Source organism: Natator depressus, chromosome 1 (assembly GCF_965152275.1).
Source record: "Natator depressus isolate rNatDep1 chromosome 1, rNatDep2.hap1, whole genome shotgun sequence".
Classification (NCBI taxonomy): Eukaryota; Metazoa; Chordata; order Testudines; family Cheloniidae; genus Natator; species Natator depressus.
Genome location: NC_134234.1, coordinates 28,692,303 through 28,711,921, shown reverse-complemented (window position 1 = coordinate 28,711,921; position 19,619 = coordinate 28,692,303). Strand labels below are relative to the sequence as shown.

The window sequence follows — 19,619 nt, the reverse complement described above, 5'->3', positions numbered from 1 at the left end:
AGCAATCACTCACATCCCCGTACGTTAGGGGGCTTATTCCTTCACCCACTTCCTTCCCTGGTCCTTCTCGCATGAACAGAGAGCAACAATACGCGAAGTCCAAAGGTGCAAACAATTCGATGTTTATTGGGGTGAACTTCCAGCAAGCATGATTCCAGTTTCCTTCCTTAGTGTCCCCCTTCCCAGCTCTGACACCACAAAGCCTTACACCTGTGTCCTTGTTCCCATTTCCCCCCTTAGCCAAACATGATTCCAGTTTCCCCACCCCCATTCCCTGTTCCCATTTCCCCTCCCCACACCCACCCACTCACTTCCTGATTGAGTGCAGACTATATAGTAAAACTTGTTCTGCTTAGCTATACCTTAACCAATCATTTTCCTGAAATTTTAACTAACCAATCCTAACATATTGTAACATGATTATGTAACCAATTATATCCCACCATCTTAATTAGTTTACACCCAGCAAAAATTTAATTATACAGCAGACAGAAACAATCACAGAACCAGACAGAGATTATACAGGCAAACAATAGCAAGGTGGGAACTATAATGACAAAACAATACAGAAGTGAGGATTTCACATCCCAGCTATTGATAAGTGAGTTCTTGCCAGACAGGATGCTATCAAACTAAGTTTCCTTTTACATCTTCTAGGCACTTCCCTTTCTCTGGAGGTGACAGGCATTATCAGGACAGGAGTGTATTCCTAACAGCCCAGTAGCACCTTCTTTCAATGTGACTAGTTTGGAATGTGAGGATGTGACCGGTCACTTCCCAGCTTATGGCTGCCTCTGTTGCTTAGCCAGAGGCCTTAGCCTAAGAACAGGGCCTCAGACTGTCACAGTAAGAGAAGGACCTTACACTGGCAGACAGTGATTTTGATTCTTTCTTTTATACCTCTAACTAGCCAAGTGATAAGAATACACCTAAATTCTTAAAGTACAGGCCTTTGCAGACAGGCCTGAATGTCTATATCCTAACACCGTAGTTTCTGTAAAAGGGGTGAACATAATGGTACAGATCGTCACAGTGTGGTACGGTAGATGCTCACTATAACACCATTCACAATTACAAACCTTGGGCTAAAGCGAACCTGGTCTCTGGATCCCTCCACCACAGCCCCAGCAGGGCTCTTTCACTATAACAAACCGCTGACTATAACGAACAAATGGCTTGGATCCCTAGAGGTTCATTATGGCAAGGGTGTACTGTATTGGTATTTCTTGGGAACTGTAGTAAGAGAAGACGGCTAGAGATGCTATGCTTCTTAGCTTAGCTTTTTCTTTTTTCAAAGGGTACTTCATAGGTACTGATCTGTGAGACTCCCATGGTTTTACTAAAACACTCTAATGCTAGAGTTTAAGTCTTATAGCTGCAGGAAGCAGCAAATAGGAAAATACAAACTGTAAACCAATGAGAATTAAATCTAACTTGAAATAATCTTCAGGGGTGATTACCTAGGGCAGGTGCCATGCAAGTTTCTTCCTACACAGTTATGTCTTGATTAGTTAATGAGCCAGAAAGAAGATAAAGCATCCCTGTGATTCTTAGATGAACTGTTTTTGTTTTAAGTGTGAACAGTGGACATCTGGCAATTTTTCTGTCAGTTCATGTGGAAGTGAGCCAAGATTTAATATCAGGGTCAAATGCAGTCAGCTATGTGGTAATCAACTCCTGTAAAGGTAGTTACACAATCAAGCCACCTGTTTGTTCAGTGGAGATAAATTGATTCCTGCTAGAGAACCTGTCCTCATTTAGTAACACATTGTTGGAGCTCTTCAGAGATGCATAGTTACTGTAACTCTTGGCATAAGTTCAGCCTGGATCTTGATGAACTGTAGAGTTCACTGCTTTCATATAGTTTTGAATTGGTATCTACAAGCCAAGTCTTGTATGATTTAGTTCTTCTTCGAATGATGGTCCCTATATGTATTCCAGACACGGGTGTGCATGTACGCCATGTGCTGGAGCTGGAAGGTTTTGCAGCAATGTTCATTGGCCCTCACATGCAATTGTACGTAGCCTCGTGGTGCAGGCAAAGTTATGAGGCTGTGTGGGATGATGCCCCTTTCAGTTTCCTCTTACTGCTGCATGGTCGGAATCCTTGTTCCTCTTGTGCTCATCACTTGTCTGTGAGAACACTTGTCCATGTACATATTTAGTGTTTTCTTTCTTTACTATATTTAGTTAGTGTTAGTTAGTTTAGTTAATTGACCCATGCCCCTCATTAAATCTGTATGAATGCTTACCACAGCTCACAAGTGTTTTGTTTTATGGCATGTGCTCTCTTAACACTTTGCTAGTTTGTATATAGGAAGAAAAACATGAACTACAGTTGTGTGTTGTAACTTAAGTTTTTTTTGTTATAAACAGTACTGTAAGATATACCACTCCTTTCAGTCTTATATAGCCTGCTGTAATCTCAAATTCAGTAGAGTCAAAACTTAACTTGTGTTTTCTCCCAAGCCCTGTGCTATCTCCATTCCCCGTTAATTGAGTCACACCTTAATTCTTCCTAACACTCTCTAGGCAGCATTAGGGTCATCTTCGATATCTACCCCCTCAACCAAGCTATGACTAAGGTCCTAACCTTTCTTTCTTCATCTCCAAAATTGAACTTTTCCTCCCTATTCTAACAAATAAATTACTGATCCACTCCCAGGTCATCTCAAACCTTTACTATTGCAATCTTCCTCTCTTCCTCTTTTCTGGATTTCTTGTTACTAACCTCACTCCCTCATCCCAGCCTGCAATCTGTTTAAAAACATCTTGCCCATTGTTTCAATGAAGGGTTTTAGAAAATCTCTGAAAAAGGGAGAAGTATAAGAATAAATTTAAATATTTACTTGCAAAATTAAGAATAAAAAATTGAAACACTGGTGCGAAGTAAATCAAGCCAATTACTATGAATTACATTGACAAATGTACACAAACGTAATATCATAAACTGAACGGAAATTGATTGAAATTCTCCTAATACTCTTCCTACACCAACATGTTATCCTCTTCTTTGTACACAGAATTAGTTGCAAACTTTAAATATTGTGTTCAGCGCGCCTTGTAGTCTTTGTTGAGGGAGAGGATCAGAAGGCTACAACGGCCTCCATACTTATCTGTCTTAAACACAGCATTTTGCTGTCCTTCTCAGCATTTGATGATGAAATGGTTTCCACGTCGGATGTCTCCCGCTATATCGAAGATCCTGGTTTTGGGTACAAAGACTTTGCCAGGCGGGGAGAAGAACATCTGCCAACATTCCGAGCTCAGGTACTTAAATGCACTTATTTTTTAAAATAAATTAACCCCAACATTTTAAGGGCAGGTCTGCATGACTACTTGCTGTGCAGAAAGCTGGGGCACAAATCTATAGCACACCAGCATACCTTGCTCTAACTCTCTGTGTGGACTGTGCTGCTGCATGCTAAAAGTTCCCTAGTGCCCTTTGCTGTACTGTAGATTTATGCCCCAGCTTGCTTTGCAGCAAGTGTTCATGCAGACATGCCCTAAGTCTCTCTTTACTGGAAAAATAAGATGTAGTAGTAGAAGGACATCCATGTTAAATGTCCAGGTCCAAGTAGAGGATCAAGAGCTGGTCTACACTGAAAAGTTAGATTGCCATTGCTAAATCCCTTGGGGGTTGAAAAAGCCACACCCCTGAGACACATAGTTAAACCAGCCTAACCCCTGGTGTAGACAGTGCTAGATCAATGGAAGAATTCTTTCAAACTAGCTACCACCTTGCAGGGGGGTGGATTACCTACAGCAATGGGAGAACCCATCCAGTCGCTGTAGTGTGTTTCTACTGAAGTGCAGTGCTGCAGCTGTGCCACTGTCGTGTTTTAAGTGTAGACATAGCCCAGGTAAATAACTGCTCATTATGGTATATTTTTATATTTGTAGCATTTTTTTCAGTCAACTGTTAAATATCTCAAATGAGGCTTCCATCGCTTCAGCTGGGTGACTAGCCCACCCTCTATTAATTGTAAACCTCAGGCCAGGGGGTATTAGGTCTTCTGTTGTGTTAGCAGAACAAGTGTATGTAACGGACATCTTTTTGTTATGTCCATGCAGTGCCTAGCACTGTGGGGCCCTAATCCACGAATAGGACTCCTATGTACTATTGCAATACAAATTTAAAAAAAAAATAGGGACAGCTCTAGGTGTTTAGAGCAGATCACTGACTAAAGTCAGTTTGATCTCCTGGGAATCTAATATTAATAAACTGCAAGTTATGGGAAAATCTTGAACCATGTCAGAGCCAAACAAACCAAAATAGGTGTAGACAAACCAAAATAGGTGTAAAAAAATTCCTTGGTAAAGCAAAGGAGTCACGATTCCTGTCAGCAGACATACTTAGGGCTAGTCTACACTTGAAAGTTAATTTGGATTAAAGTAGGATGTGAATTTAAAGCACAGTAGCTATTCTTGAATAACTCCCTGTGTTGACAAGCCCTTAGATTTACAACAGTCTGTGCTGATCAGGATGAATTCATGCTGCAATAAACCAGGTTTTGGTAGGTGACGCAAACACCACCTTGGGTGTGTATTGTGGACAAGGATAAGGCAAAGTTTGTGTCTGAGATCAAAGATACTGCTGACCTTTTCTGTGAACTTTAGAAGGCTCCTCTGGGAAAAGGCTGACAATTGTCATTGACTTGAGTCAACGTTAGACATGTACAGCACTGCTTCAGAAGAGCTTTATGGAAGGTTGCACTGAAACTGAAATGTCTCTGCGTACAGGCAAGGATTTTCAGTTACTGACTTCCAACTTCAAAAGTTTCACCTTCTCCAGAATAGCTAACTTGTTTAACTGTTTCCTAGCTGAGTGGTGGTAGAATGTGAGACCTTTTACCCAAATCATATCTTCTATTGTAACAATTGTATTACAGAAGCATCCAGAGGTCCCAGTGATGGAGCAAGGCCTCATTGCGCTAGCCACTTCATGAACATAGGTTAAGCTAATCCCTGCCCAAAGAGGTTATGTTTGAAGTAGTAGCCTGTGAAAGTGTTGCTGCGCAGGCACAGCTGGCAGCGTTTCTCAAACAGCTAACTCTTTTCCTCCGTCCTTGGTGCAAGAGTGAAGTCATGTCTCTAAGGAACAGCACATCCCCGTGCTTCCACTCTGACTCGTAGCTTTCCAACGCAGCAGTCTCTGAATAATATCAGTGTGAATATTTTCCAGTCTGAACCAAATCTGCAGGACCTAAGGACTAAAGCAGAACTGACCGGGGAAAACTTATTGATTAAAATACCCCATTTGGAGGTGGGGACAGACGGACGCGCAGGGGAATTAATAAAGCAGAATGAGACACAAAACAGAGAACAAGATCTTCAACTGGGGAAGAAACCAGAGGGAGGATCAGGTGGGAAGGCACTATTTGCATATTTATGCATCGCTGGTGTATTTCTTTGTGCTCTTACAGGACTATACCTGGGAAAATCATGGCTTCTCCCTTGTGAACAGGCTTTATTCTGATATTGGGCATCTCCTGGATGAGAAGTTTCGGATGGTCTACAATCTAACCTACAACACTATGGCTACACACGAAGATGTTGACACAACCATGTTGAGAAGAGCTTTATTTAACTATGTTCACTGTATGTTTGGAATCAGGTATGTAACAAATTCACCTGTCTAATAAGTGTATTTGGAAGCATGTAAGCAAAGTATATTTACTTGGGGACAGGAACACATTTAGATTTTGATCGCACTAAAGCAGTGTTTAAAAATTGGTGTCTGTGGCTTTTAAATTTTTCTGCAGTGAAATTGGTACAAATACTGGTGGTAGTATAACTTAATTTCTCTATTTAAAAAAAATGAATTGGTATTACAGAATTAAATTAGGATTGATATTTTGACAGAAATATGTCTTCTCTGAACTCATGGACAACATTGTCAGTTCAGGAAAAAAGGAAATTGCACACTATTTAAAAGGCTCTTAGGAACTGAGTAACTTTTGTTCTTCTTTGAGTAGTGTCTCTATGGGTTCTCCATGACAGGAGGTGCAAACACACATTTGCTGTTGATCAGTGATTTGTCAGCAGTGTCTATGGATCCATGCCTGCGCCCCAGACACTTTCATGCTCTGGTATGGGGGTATATAGCTCGAAGGCAGACCCACTGCCACTCCAGTTCCTTCTCAACCACCTATGGCTTGAGGTGGAACATTGCTGTGTCTGTTAGCTAGCTATGCAGTTTGCTACCTCTCTCACAATTATCCTTTCTTTTCTCCGTATATTCTTTCTTTTTGTTTTTTTAGCACTGTTTGTGCTTTTTTGTGGGGGGGGGGAGTGTAACCCCCTTCTCTTATTTTGCCTCCCCCACTATCTTATGCTTATGATTTCAAGGCCATTCAGGACCTTTCTGTGGCAGAAACCCTGCATATTCCATTATACGAAACACCAGAATACCAGCATTCCCTGTTGGACATTCTTCATACATCTGCTGCAGGCAAAATTACCTTGCCCACCTTGTTCAGCTGACATCTGTGTGGCAAACTCCAGTTACTATACCGCCTATGTGATGATGGGCTGACAGAAAATGCTACTTCCCAGCCAAAGGGTCAGAATATTTTTTTCACATCCCATTCTGAACCCAACTCCCTGGTTCATAGAGGCAGTTATTAAATGGAACAGATAACAGGTTCTGCCCAACACCATCCAACAAAGAGCTCAGAAGACTGGACCTTCTGGGATACAAGAGCTACTCTGCTTCACTGCAGTTCAGAGTAGCTAATTACCAAGCCGTGATAGCAGAAGACAATTTTACAAACTATTGCAAGTTTTCATCTTTTATTGAACTCCTGCCACATGATCAGAGGGAACAATTTCAAGCCCTCCTAACAGAAGGCCAGACAATCAGCAAGAAATCTTTCCCGGCCTGACTCAATGCCACCGATATAGCTGCAACATTCCATGGCTACAGAAGTTTCTTGGCTGCAATCCTCTGGTCTGCCTCAGGAAGTAGAAAACACAGTTAAGGACCTTCTTTTGAAGGACCCAAGTCGTTTAGTGAAGCCAGGGTCTCTTTGTTCTCTTAAAGACTCTTGGGCGACACTATGATCTCTGGGCATCTGTACGCTTGTGGCAAAGAGAGAAAGTACGGTAAATTGCAGATGGCTCAACGGTCTTACCCAGCATGGCTGAGCCCCCGAGAAAGAAGCCAGGATAATGAAGAAAAAGGGCTGTCCTTACAATAGCCTTCCAGTCAGCAACATTCTTGAAAGAACTGGTTTTCGAACCTTTGGTCCAGGGTTACAAACTCTGTCCTGCTCCTCATCTTACACTGCGTGTATTCCCCTCTTTACCACTCCCCCCACTGGGATTGTCTTCCGTTTCCTACCTTCCTGGGAGCTCATCACCTCAGACAGGTGAATTCTGAAGATAGTTTCTACAGGTTACTCCATCCAGTGTGCTCCTCCCCACCCACCCCCAACTTCTTCCTCCCTCCCTCTTCAGGGACCCCTCTCATGAGAATCATTTGAGATAGAAAATATAATTCCTAACACTGGGGTTAATCAAACCTGTTCCTCCAAAATTCATTGGAAAAGGGTTCTTCTGCAGCCCGGTGTCTCCCACAATTCTGGACATCAAGCCGATTTCTCTCTCTGAAGATAAGCATTTGGCGTTGTACAGTCTGCTCCTACTTGCTGCCAGATTCTCTAACTCTGCAGGAGCAGGTAGACAATGGTGGTTTCTTTTGCTCTCACCTCTTTTCCTTCTATTTTAATTTTTTCTGCCCTGTTTTTGGGCAGTGGGGAGCAGTGTTCTCCCTCCTCAGCATTCCTTCTCCTCCCTGGATCAGTTAACTTTTTGGGGGCTTAACTCTCTCTGAGCCTCTGCTGTAGTGTCTCTCTGCTGGCTCCTTTGTCCTTTACAGGCATGGGAGAGCAACCAAAAAAGCACCAGGTTAAATCCAAGCAGTGCTCTATTTGTGAGGCAGCCTTCGCAGGCTTAAAACATGGTGAGGTATGCCCAGCCTTCCATCCCTAACTGCATTAGGTCCCAAGGCTGCAAGTCAGACAAGCAGGTATCGTTCCCTGCCCACCAAGGCAGCCACAGCTTCAACAAGGAAAATTTGGACCAGAAACCCTGCAGTAGAGCAGAGAGGTTCCAGACCATTCGACTAGGGGGGTAAGTCCTGGAGGACCCCTGCAGAACAAAGAGGGGAGGCTTGTGGACCACAAGTGTCCATCACGCCCCCCCAATCCCCATGATAAAGTGGGTCCTGAGCACCCTGGGAAGAAAACAGGGTTTCTAATCAGCTCTTCTCTTTCAAGCTGACCAGGAGGTTCTGACAGCAAGTCCCCACCCTTCTCCCAGGGGGAATAGGAAGCAGTGGTGGAGGATTCTGAGGCAGACATCTCAAGAGAGCACCAGGCCCTAAGAAAGGCAAGCTACAAAAGGCCTCACCAAAGCTACAGCTGAGTGTCCATGCTCCTAAAGCATCCAAAAAAGGTTTTTGTTTAATTAAAAAAAAAGGGGGGATTGAAGGGGGAAACATCCCAAAAAAATCAGGAGGATATGAGTCATCCTCCATCACCACTGAGGAAGGTGAACTGTCTGGCTCTGAAACTTGAGCAAGCCCCTGTGAGTAAGCCTCAGAGTACGTTTCTTCCCTCAGAATCTTCTTCTCCTGGTGCTGCAGTATCCCTTCACTTCTTCTTTGAGGAAGTGATAGGGATGAATGGAATAAGCATGATAAGGGCAAGCATATTAATACGATCTACCTGAGGCGATATATCATTAAAAACCAAAAGGCTTTATTGCTGAGATACTGAAGGTTGATGCTGCAGTAGTGTCCCTCATCAGGGGAGTTGTACTGTAAGGAAACCACAAAAACCCACAAATAGAAAGATGGAGGCCACTCTCAAAGATTTTTGAAGCCACCTCCACCATCCTCCAAGCATCCCTGGCAGCTACCTGCTTTGCAAGAGCATCTCTTTCCTGGCTAGAAGATCTCAAAGCCCTTAAGGACAGAGATCGCCCTGATTTTGATGCCACCTTAGTCTCGCTAGCAACAGCATTTGTAGCAGATGCCTCAATGGATGCAATGAGGTTTTCAGCCTGAGCCATGGTTTCCAGCCAGACACCACCTTGGAAGATGGATACTCAATCTAAGCAGGTTGTATGCTCAGCCAAGCTTACAGGCTCCCCTTTTTTTTTTTTGAGAAAAATTGGAGAAGATGGTGGCTGAGAGTGTGGCAAATCCAAACACACTGTCCCTTCCCACTAAGTTTTCTCTAAGGAGTGAATTATAAGTCAACCTTCAAACAGAGGCTGTCCTTTCTCTCCCCATTCTCAGAGATACTAGCAAAGGGACAACAGATTCCCCAAGGGAAAACAGTGGAATCAAGGTCTGAGGCACAAGTCCAGAGGGACCTCAGCCCCCAAATCCCCTTTATGTTAAATATCAGATAGGCATCTGCCCAGAGCTGAAGTGAAGGGACAGGATTTCCCATTTCCTAGATAAATGGTTTTCATCAACCACAAACAAGTGCATCAAGGAAACAATGAGCCAGAGTCACCACCCCATCTGTTCTTCATCCACTCATCCAGCTCCAATGACCTCATAAAACACAATCTGATCTGGAACAAAACATCTCCTCTTCTGGACATGGGACTGACGGAGTGTGTTTCCTCAGAAGAAAGATTCTCTGGGTTCTAATCCATTTTTTTGCATTCTACAGAAGAGCACAGGCATGTGTGTGGGGGGATTATCAACCATTTTTGACCTCTAAAGGCTCAACAAATGGATGAAGAAAATGAAGTTTTGGATGGAGACCTTGTCCTCTACAGTGTCACCCCTATCCTGGGGGAAACTTCAGAAAACATTTTCAGTAGCAAACACTCCCATTTAGCCTGACCTCTGCCCTCAGGGTTGTTACAAAGATGGTGGTGGTGATAATAGCCAGACTCAGGTTGCAGGGACCCTTTCCTGAACAACATCCTGATCAGAGCTTCCATTGCAGTCATCAGCTTGCAGGGTTACATCTTGGACGTTGAATCTCTTCCAGGCACAAAGCTTCTTCATCATCAGTGCCATCCAGGAATTTTCTTGCTCTAGAGCCACAGGAGGCCTACCATACCACTATGCCTCCAACTGCTAGGATGTGTTTAACCTTTTCCCTTCTGTCAAGGAACCAACTCCATCATGGGACCTCAGCTTAGCTCTCAATGCGCTGAGAAGACACCCAGCCGAACCTATGGCAAATATTGATCTATCCCTTAAGACCTCATTCCTCATGTCCTGCCCCCTGACTGAGGTGATGGTAGCTTGGAACCTTGGTGGCTGACTCCACTATACAGTGTTCTGTTGACCGAGGTGACGCTATGACCACACCTTCCCTTCCGACTAAGGTTTTCCAGAATTCCACATTAAGAGATTCACCTGCTGGTGTTTATCTCAAGCCTCACTGTTTGAGAGGAGGAACGAGCCTCCATACACTGAACATAAGAAGAGTCCTTGCTTTTTACCTATATAAGACCAGGCCCTTTAGGGCTTCACCCAGGCTTTTGCATCTCAACTGCAGAACCCATGAAAGGAGGTACGATTTTTTTTACTTACACACACACACACACACACACACACACACACACACACACACACACACACACACACACACACACACACACACACACACACACACACACACACACACACACACACACACACAGTTATTGCTCATTCCACCAGGGCTCAGTCTACCTTTGTAGCCATACTGAAAAACATACCTATCCTTGACATCTGCAGGGCAGCCACCTGGTCTTCAGTACACACGTTTTCCTGGCACTATGCTCTTGTATCGACTTGCAGAGCTGAAGTTGCTTCAGTGATGCTGTTCTACTGAATCCGCCTTTTCAGCACCCTCCTCCATAAATGAGGTACTGCTCATGAATTTTCTGATGTGGAACACCCATAGGGACGCTACTCGAAACAGGAGAAGTTCCTGGAGCCTAACTGGAGTTCTTCAAGATGTGTCCCTGTGGGTTTTCTACTTCCCACCCTTCTTCCTCTCTGCCTCAAAGTCTTTCACTGGACTTCCATGGTTGAGAAGGAACTGGCCTGGCAGCGGGTCTGCTGCCTCCTCCCCATATGCTCTCGTACCAGAGCATGAGGGTGTCTGGGGTGCAAGCATGGACTTGCGGACAGACATAGCTCGCAAAATCTCTTATCAAAAGTGCACAGGCATGCGCACGTCCTGACATGGAGCACCCATAGGGTAACACATCTCTAACAACTCCAGTTACTATACAAGATAAGTAACCGCTCCTTCTAGTATTTCAGTTCATAAATACGTGTAGTTTTAGAATTTAAAAAGCCATGTGGGTCCAGACAAAATATTCAGTCTGCCTTATTTTGCTTAGGTATGATGATTATGATTATGGGGAAGTTAATCAGTTACTTGAACGCAGCCTGAAGGTTTACATTAAGACAGTGACCTGCTACCCAGAGAGAACTACCAAGCGCATGTACGATAGTTACTGGCGTCAGTTCAAGCACTCAGAGAAGGTAAGTGTTTCATAGCCAAACATTACACAAGATGCCCTGTGCTATGTAAACAATGCAAATAATAAGGTGGCTTGCAAAAGGGTGGGGGGTGGGTGGGTGGGTGGGTGTGTGTGTGTACTAGAGTTAACCTTCTTAACAATAAAGAAAAAACTTAAAGAATTAACTTAAATACTGTACAGTAGAGCCTTACAAGTTAGTTCAATAAATATTAAATGTCACTGTTGCCAAAACATTTTCATAATGAGCACACCGTGGACAGTCTCTAGTGACTCCTGCATGAAGCTAGATCCATAGATCTGCATATAGAAAAATGGGCAGTTTTGGAAATCGTGAAGTAGTCAACTGTTCTGATACTACTTGATTCTTATAGAGAAGATAAATTAACTTGTATCTACACTGCTTTTCAGTGGTAAAATACATTGTTTATATATACATCTGTGTGTGTGTGTGTGTGTGTGTATACATACACACTATTTTTAAGTTAACTACCAAGCATTGATAATACTTGTATGCCTTTTTAGTATGAGTGGCATACAAATTATGCTCTATATTACACAAAATATCATATTGTGCCTGTGACCACTATGTCTTGTGCATGATACAATAAACAGGAATGACATAAAAATTGCACTCCTGAGATGACACACAATACTGCCCATTATTTGTTCTTTCTCTAAACTTCTACTGTAGATGCCTCCAATCATGATGATTAGATCTTCGATACAAGCAGGCTTTCTTAAAGACCTGTAATAGATAAGATAGGATAAAGCTATTGTTGATCTTCCTTTTATTTATAACTGTTATGGTCTCATATCATCAGTTAAGCCAGAACAGACCTGGTCAATACTTGGGTAGGATACATGCCAATGCCCCAGCATTGTACCAGGAGACGTGCTGCTAGAAGTTCCTGAGACAGTTGTGCAGTAAGGCCAGATGCTAAAGCAGTGGGCAGTGATATGTGCATTTCTGTTCCTTGTTGTTAAGTAAATGTCATTCTGAAACCAACCTCAGTCTTCATTGGAATAATTTGCCGTCCCTGAGGTTGCATTTATTTGACAGTTGACTTCAGATAGTACATAGGGTGTGTGGCATGTGGATTGATAATAATACTGATAACAGAAATCTAGTCCTCAGAGTATAATGCTTACAGTGATGGTGAATGGTAAGTCTTCTGTCATGATTTCCATTACTGTACAGCATTGTTTTGCTGTGACTTCTGTTAAAGCAGATGGAACACTGCTTAAAGCAGTAATTAAGGCTTGTTACCTGGGAGTCCAGAATGTCATATAAAATTGGCATATTAGCCATCTGGAGAAGAAATGGCAACACTTCAGTCTAGTACGTGGCACTAGAATGTAGAGAGAAGTGATGCAGCTATTTTCATTTGGCACAAAAATCTAAATCTGTAAGATAATTAAGTGATTAAATGCCTCTGCTTGTTGATATGTAATGGTGAACTAAATGGCTAATTTTTTTTTTTTTAATTTCAAATAGGTCCACTTAAATCTACTTCTAATGGAAGCCCGTATGCAAGCAGAACTTCTATATGCCCTTCGTGCCATAACTCGTCACTTGACCTGAAGTATCAATTTGGAGGGGGCGAAGGAAGTTTAATTGATATGTAAAGACCTTTTTGAAATAGATACACACCAGAAGCTGTATGTGATGTAGCATCAAGTTACTCAAATCTCTAGTGTCAAAGTTTAGCCGTGTTTTTGGCGGCTGTAATGTGCAATGACGTGTTTTATTTTCTTGATGCTTAACATTACTAATGATAGCAAAAATAACACTGAGGAGCACTACTTTTTCTGGTTGGATTTCAGGATACTGGTCAAAATCCTAAAACTAGTTTTGTTATACTCAACTCTAGCGCTTTGTTCTTAAACACAGGAAAAAAGTGTTTATCTTTTCCAGCAATCATTTTTCAGATTAGTGGAATTCAGCAAAGGTTTTTTGGATGTTCTAAGAGATCTTAATGCAATGTCCTAACGCTAGTAGAGAGAAGCATGTGATGTATTAAACTGAACTGGCTACTGGATTCTTTATCTCCTGGAGACTACTTGTCAGGCACTGTTTTACTACAGCAGTTGAAGGTGATGTGAAATATAATGCCAACGTTGTCCACATTTTAATGTGACATTAATCATGATAAATTCTACAGAATGCTACTGAAATGCAAAATTCAGTTGTTTTTTTCCTTTCCTCTTTCCAAAAGAAGAGGTTTCATAATTATCCATTTGTTGTACATATTATGGTTCAATCATGAATAATCTTGTCTTACTGACAGTCACCCTCAATCTTCTTTACAACATGCATGCGCATCATAGTGTTTCTTGCAAGTTCACCTAGTTGGCGCCTGTAAACGTAATACAGAGACTGACCAAAAAAAAATGTTTGCACTCTCCTTTCTCCAGTGCATTTTTTAATTAAGGAAGGCTATCATACCTCTTCTTTTCCTAATAGGTTATAGAAATTTATTTCCTAGAATTTTTTCATTCATAGTGTCTGAACACTTCAATATTCAAAGCTAAAATTGTGTTTCTATGCATCAATGTTTGTGAACAAAAGAAAAGTGCAATATTTAAAAAGAAAGCAAGCTTTTCCCTAGTATGTCGCTACTGAAGTGCCCTTTTTATACAACCATAAAGAAATTTTAAAACAATTTCTTTGTCCAAGGCTTAGCATTTTTGTTTTAGCTTGTATGGCTTGAGCAATCTGATATTTAAATGCCAAAGCAGCCACAAAATAAAATTTACTTGGACAACTGGTAATATTGGGGAAGGGAAGAAATAAGCTGCCAAAAATGTCACATTTTTGCATTATTTTGTGTTGCTTGACTAGACTGATTTTAAGAGCCAACATTTCAGTGTTTATAGCTTTACTTTGGATTGTGTTAATGAACCAGTGAAGTGCCTAAATTGATGCTTAAGCTTTCTCAGTAGGACACAGCTATCCTTGCTAAAAATCTTTTTGTTTTGATTTTTGTTTTCACTGTAAGAAGGGTGACTTTATTTTGCTTTTACATGTATTAGAAATTAACTGGTTAGGTTTTTTAAAGTTCCTCTGAATTGTAGAAGATGTAAAAAGGCCTTTCCATTGAAGACTGCAGAATAGCTTTTTTAACATAGTAGTCATATTTTTACATCTTTCACTGAGGGAAAACAAACATGGACCAGTATGCTACTAAAGTTAGTTTTTTTCTTCCTCCTTCCCTCTCTTAATAACTTGCTGTGACACCACATGTTGGGAGGTTTTGCTTTATCTGTCTGTTCCAGATTGGAAAACTAAATGATTGTACATTTAAATACACTTTTTCTGCACTTTTGGACGGCAGTCTATTTGCATAAAAAGCCTTGTGAGAAAGAAGTTACTAATTTTTTTAAGCCAAGATAAGAAACTACCCATCAAACTGCATCAGAATCTCTCCTATATAAAACATTGCATAAATAAGATTTATTTATCTCATATAGCTAACTACAAAGATTATTCAGACAAAGTGGTGAGAGGTTGATATGCATAACCTTAAATTTGACTTCTTTAACTTGTTATAATCTTTTTCAACTTAACTATAGTGGCTGCACTTAGTGAGTTTTTGCTTGTAACAATTATATCTGGTAAGGATGTTCTTCAGTTAGTAACTCTGCCTTTAAGTGACGGGAACTGTACAGTGAAATTCCTTTGGTATGAGAAGCCAGGTATTTCTCAAGAACAGTTTAAGTTTTGGAACGAAGGTGAAACTAGTTTTAGGTAACTATCATAACCACTTAATTCCTCTTCTGAAATATAAGGATTTTAAAGTAGCTTGAGTGTTAGTTGTGGAAACTTTAGTGCCTTTATTTTAATCTTTCGCTATAGAATTTACTTTTCCAGCTGAATTGCCTTCTCAGCAAAGTATGTGATTAGATTTTGAAATACATAAACTGTAAATGAATTGATCTATTCATAGTGAATCAGTTTAAAAAAAAAAAAACAACAAAACTTGATTTCAGAAGGTGTCATATCTAATCTAATATGGCCTGCATGGCATTCCATGTTGGGGAAATGTCATTTGACAACTAGTTTGCTGTAACTTTTCTATATAAAATGCAAACTTAAAAGTAACAATGCTGTTTTCCACTTTTTCAGAGTATTGAACTTACTGTATAATCATTTATAGCCTAGCTTTTATACTCAAAATGTGATATTTTTAAAATATAGATGTTTGTTCAGGACAGGTGTTAAAGGTATACGATTATACCGTATATTTTTACCTACACCTTAGGCTCACTTTGTGCCAAACTTAAATGTGCAACTGTTAAAAAAAAAAAAAAAAAAAAAAATGCACGTGTGAATGTGAATCCTCAAACTTCATTGCTTGTAAACTTCCTTTGTCAGAAATGTACCTTAATGGGAGTATATGCACAGATATTGACTTTTTGCTTTCCCCTGCTGGGGTTTATATTTACCAGCATTAACATTTAGTCATCAAAATCCCAATCTTCACCAAGGTAAAAAGACAAATGCATCATCTCCTGTCTGCTGAAGAAAAGGCCGAAACTATTGGCTCACTGGGGTAATGACTAACCACATATCGTAGGAAATGCTGTAAATAGGGAATCGCTTTTTTTATGCGATTGGAGTGCTTATTAACCTTAAGAGCATTTTAAAAGTATTTTGTATTCTCGTCAGATGCAGAACGATACTCTCAGAAATTGCTTGTCTGTAATAAGTGGGGAAAGTACAAATTAGAAAAGCCATTTGCATTAGCTCAGTATTCTGTGGAATATAAAACTGACAATTGAACATCATGGGATTGTAGTCATATAATAGTAGGATTCATTTTAAACAACAATTTATGCTAACAGCAGGTGATTCAAACTGTTGTAGAGTCCCATGAGAACTAATTTTTGAAATGCTTCTATAGTTCACTTATACCCATCAAGATCCATGGTGCTGCAGTTCTAGTATATAGGATGCCTCCATGAATATTGCTGGGATTTATGGAGAATTGGGCCAGCCGGTCAGCTTTTTTTAAAAAACAAATGAAAAAAAAAAACCCTAATTTTGTTCAATGTTTTAGCAAAAGGGAGCTACAAAATCAGCTACAAATCTAAAAATTACATATTTAGGGTTACCGTAAATTTAAGGCAGATTAGAAATCAGAAAAACAAGATTTTTAATAATAAAAAAGGCTTAAATTGAAAAGGACAAAGGGCCAGATTTTTAAAGGAGTTTAGGCAACTAAAGACGCAGATTAGGTGCCTACTACGATTGTGTTCAATGGATGTTAGGTACCTAGGCACTTTGTAAAATCCCAATAGGTTCCTATCTCCATCTCTGAACCAGATTTTTAAAGGTATTCAGTTGCCAAAAGTTAATAGGGTAGAAATCAGTTTCCCTGGATATTAAAGTAATAGTGTGATTTGCATTGGTTTATTGACATACATATGTTCTATTAACTTTTTCAAAAGATCTTAATCTGTAGGCTGCTACCCTTGTAGAGCAAAATGTACCCTTGTAGAGCAAAATCTTGACATCCCTTTCTCTTGCTTATGCATTTGTTCATCATAAGTACATGCATTTAACAGATGTGCTCAGACTGACCAGTTTAGATTCTTGTCTTCTAGGGGGTAAATTCTGCAGCCTCCACTTGCACGAAGCACCCTTTGGATTCAGTGGGCATTTAGCCTGTGTCGGGGCTTCATATTCATAGGGCCTGATCCAAAACCCATTTTGTGACTTTGTGTTGACTTTAGTGCATAAATAAGAGAGGGAAATGGATCAACCATCTGTAAATGAAACTTAGCCCTGGCTGATCTGCTTGTGGCATACAAATGCTGCCAACCACAAGACCTGGCCAAAAGAGTCAAATTTTTCAGAATCCGCTTTTAAATTAGAGGGAAAGACCCCATCCTAAGTGGTGCAGCCACTAGTTTCTTTACTTCTGGAAGGTTTAAATCAAGAAATATTTCCCAAGTGAAAGAGTTTGGCAAGCTGTACACATCACAAAATCACACAGCCCTTAGGCATGGGAGACATGTAGGACAAGAATAGCAGAGGTGTCCCAGATTAGGACTGATGCATTGGCAGAGCAGTGGGCGGATGCTTGAATAGAATCTGCCTGCTCTATGCTATTTTAATCCTTACGACAACTATACTTGGCCATGCAGTCGGTCCCCACAGGCACCCCATTCCCATCTCCCGTCCAGCTGTATAAATCTCCTGCTCTTCACCAAGGTCTCTGACCCCCTCTTTTCAATGGCTAACCCTGCCTACGAAAAGGTCTCTCTTCCTCCCTCCCACCAAATGTTGAGATAAGTTCCCAGTCCTGGTCTCCGACCTGTCAAAGCCTAAATGTCATGCTTCAGGGATGAGCTCCCAGGCTCAAGATCTTAAAATTGCATTCATTTCCCACATCAACCACCTAGAAGCTAGCTGGAGTTCTGTGGTCATATTCAGTGTTCCTCACTTTCAGCAACACTGACTTCAAATGTTCCCTTTATTCCTGGCCAGGGAAATTACATCTCTTCTAAAAATTCAGTACTGAGTACCTATTTTAAATAGTGAAATCACACTAACTGTCAAGGAGGGAGACTAGCTTAGCAGAGCTTTATTTCTAAAGGTCACATTCTGCCATCCTTATGATATGAACCAACTGGACCACTTGTGGAGGGGTGCTACTCAGTATGGGCAACTGGGATCAGATTCTGGCTCTGTGCTTACAATAAAAGGCCTAAAGAAGAGCTCTGTGCAAGCTTGAAAGCTTGTCTCTTTCACCAACAGAAGTTGGCCTAATAAAAAAAATCTCACCCATCTTGTGTCTACAATAAAAGAAGTCCACTAGTACTTACACTTGACCCACTCATGAAGGCTCTTCTCAGGCAAAACTTTCTTTGACTTTGGGAGTTTTGCCCATGTAAGGGCTTTAAACCTAGACCACTCAGTTCTCTCACACATACCTTTTATACAACTGAGTAAGAGACTAAAATGAATTTCAACAGGGAATCACTTGAGACTATGTGGGAAAAAAACCCTTAAAATGGGGTAGATTTCATAAAGGCCTTTAGAACAAATTATCTTCTTTTTTTACTTCTTGTGGGACAACTGCTAAGCATAAATACATCTCATGATTACTTGAGACAGTGAAGGTTTTTTACCCCCATTTAAGGGGGCCTGATTCTGCTTTAATTGAAATCAGTGGGAGCTTTTGCTCCTTATTCTGATATCATTATAACGTCCTTATGATACTGATGAATATATAAAATAATTGGCCTAACCATGCAAATACTGTTACCTGAGTAAATGTACTTGTATGAATAAAGTTACTCACATGCTTAAGCATCTGCAAATATGAGGCTGTTTAACAGGAAGGAAGTAATAAAATTAGGAGGGAAATCAGTGTTTTTATTCCCTAAAATAAAATAGCATTAAATGGATTAAAATACACAGATTGTACTTCTGTATGCAGGGGAGATGTTGGCAACCCTTTATTTTTCCCCAAGATTACCAATGAGCTTTCCTTACAAAAGGTACGGCTTTGAGTTGCTTGGTTGCAATGGAGTAATTGTGGTATCTTGTCCATTTTATCATTACCCCTGCAGTAGAAAGGGGTAGGGGGAGCCAGCCTTTAATTTTGGAAAGCACAAACAAACTGTGTGTTTGAATCTCCTTTTCTGGTTGTTATAACCTTCTTTAAGGCAAAGTTTTAAGAATTATGGAGCATCAGATGCCTGTCTATCTTTAAGGATGTAGATAAAATGGCACCAAATTCATCCAAACAAACTATAATCAATCTACACTTTGCCTCATCCAGTTTTTTACATTGTGCCTCTTCATGTTTAATTCATTTTGTCACCATGATTCAAACAGGGCCGCCCAACAATACACGTGATAAATGAAAAGGTATTGTGTGATTACAGGCAACAATATACTAATGCTGATAGGACAGGTACAGCCACTCAACAAACCTCCAAAAGTAGGATAAATATTAAGATCTTGTAAACTTGGGCTCCAGTCTTGAGACTCTGAGAAAATACACAAAGCCACAAAATACTTTCTTGATTAGGACAGAACTGGTTATAAACTGTAGCTTACAAGATAGGATTTTAACTTGAAATCTGTACCC

At 40.7% G+C, this 19,619-nt stretch overlaps 1 protein-coding gene across 1 annotated transcript in view; it reads left to right on the top strand.

Annotated features, from left to right (window-relative positions):
- The window catches only part of SESN3 (sestrin 3), a 77,702-nt gene extending 61,842 nt beyond the window's left edge, over positions 1-15,860 (top strand). The window contains exons 7-10 of the mRNA XM_074956923.1: positions 3,152-3,270; positions 5,427-5,617; positions 11,371-11,515; positions 13,010-15,860. Coding sequence (XP_074813024.1) covers positions 3,152-3,270; positions 5,427-5,617; positions 11,371-11,515; positions 13,010-13,096 — 542 coding nt within the window. The 3' untranslated portion in view covers positions 13,097-15,860. The remainder of the gene's footprint in view (positions 1-3,151; positions 3,271-5,426; positions 5,618-11,370; positions 11,516-13,009) is intronic.
- The last annotated feature ends 3,759 nt before the right edge of the window (positions 15,861-19,619 follow it).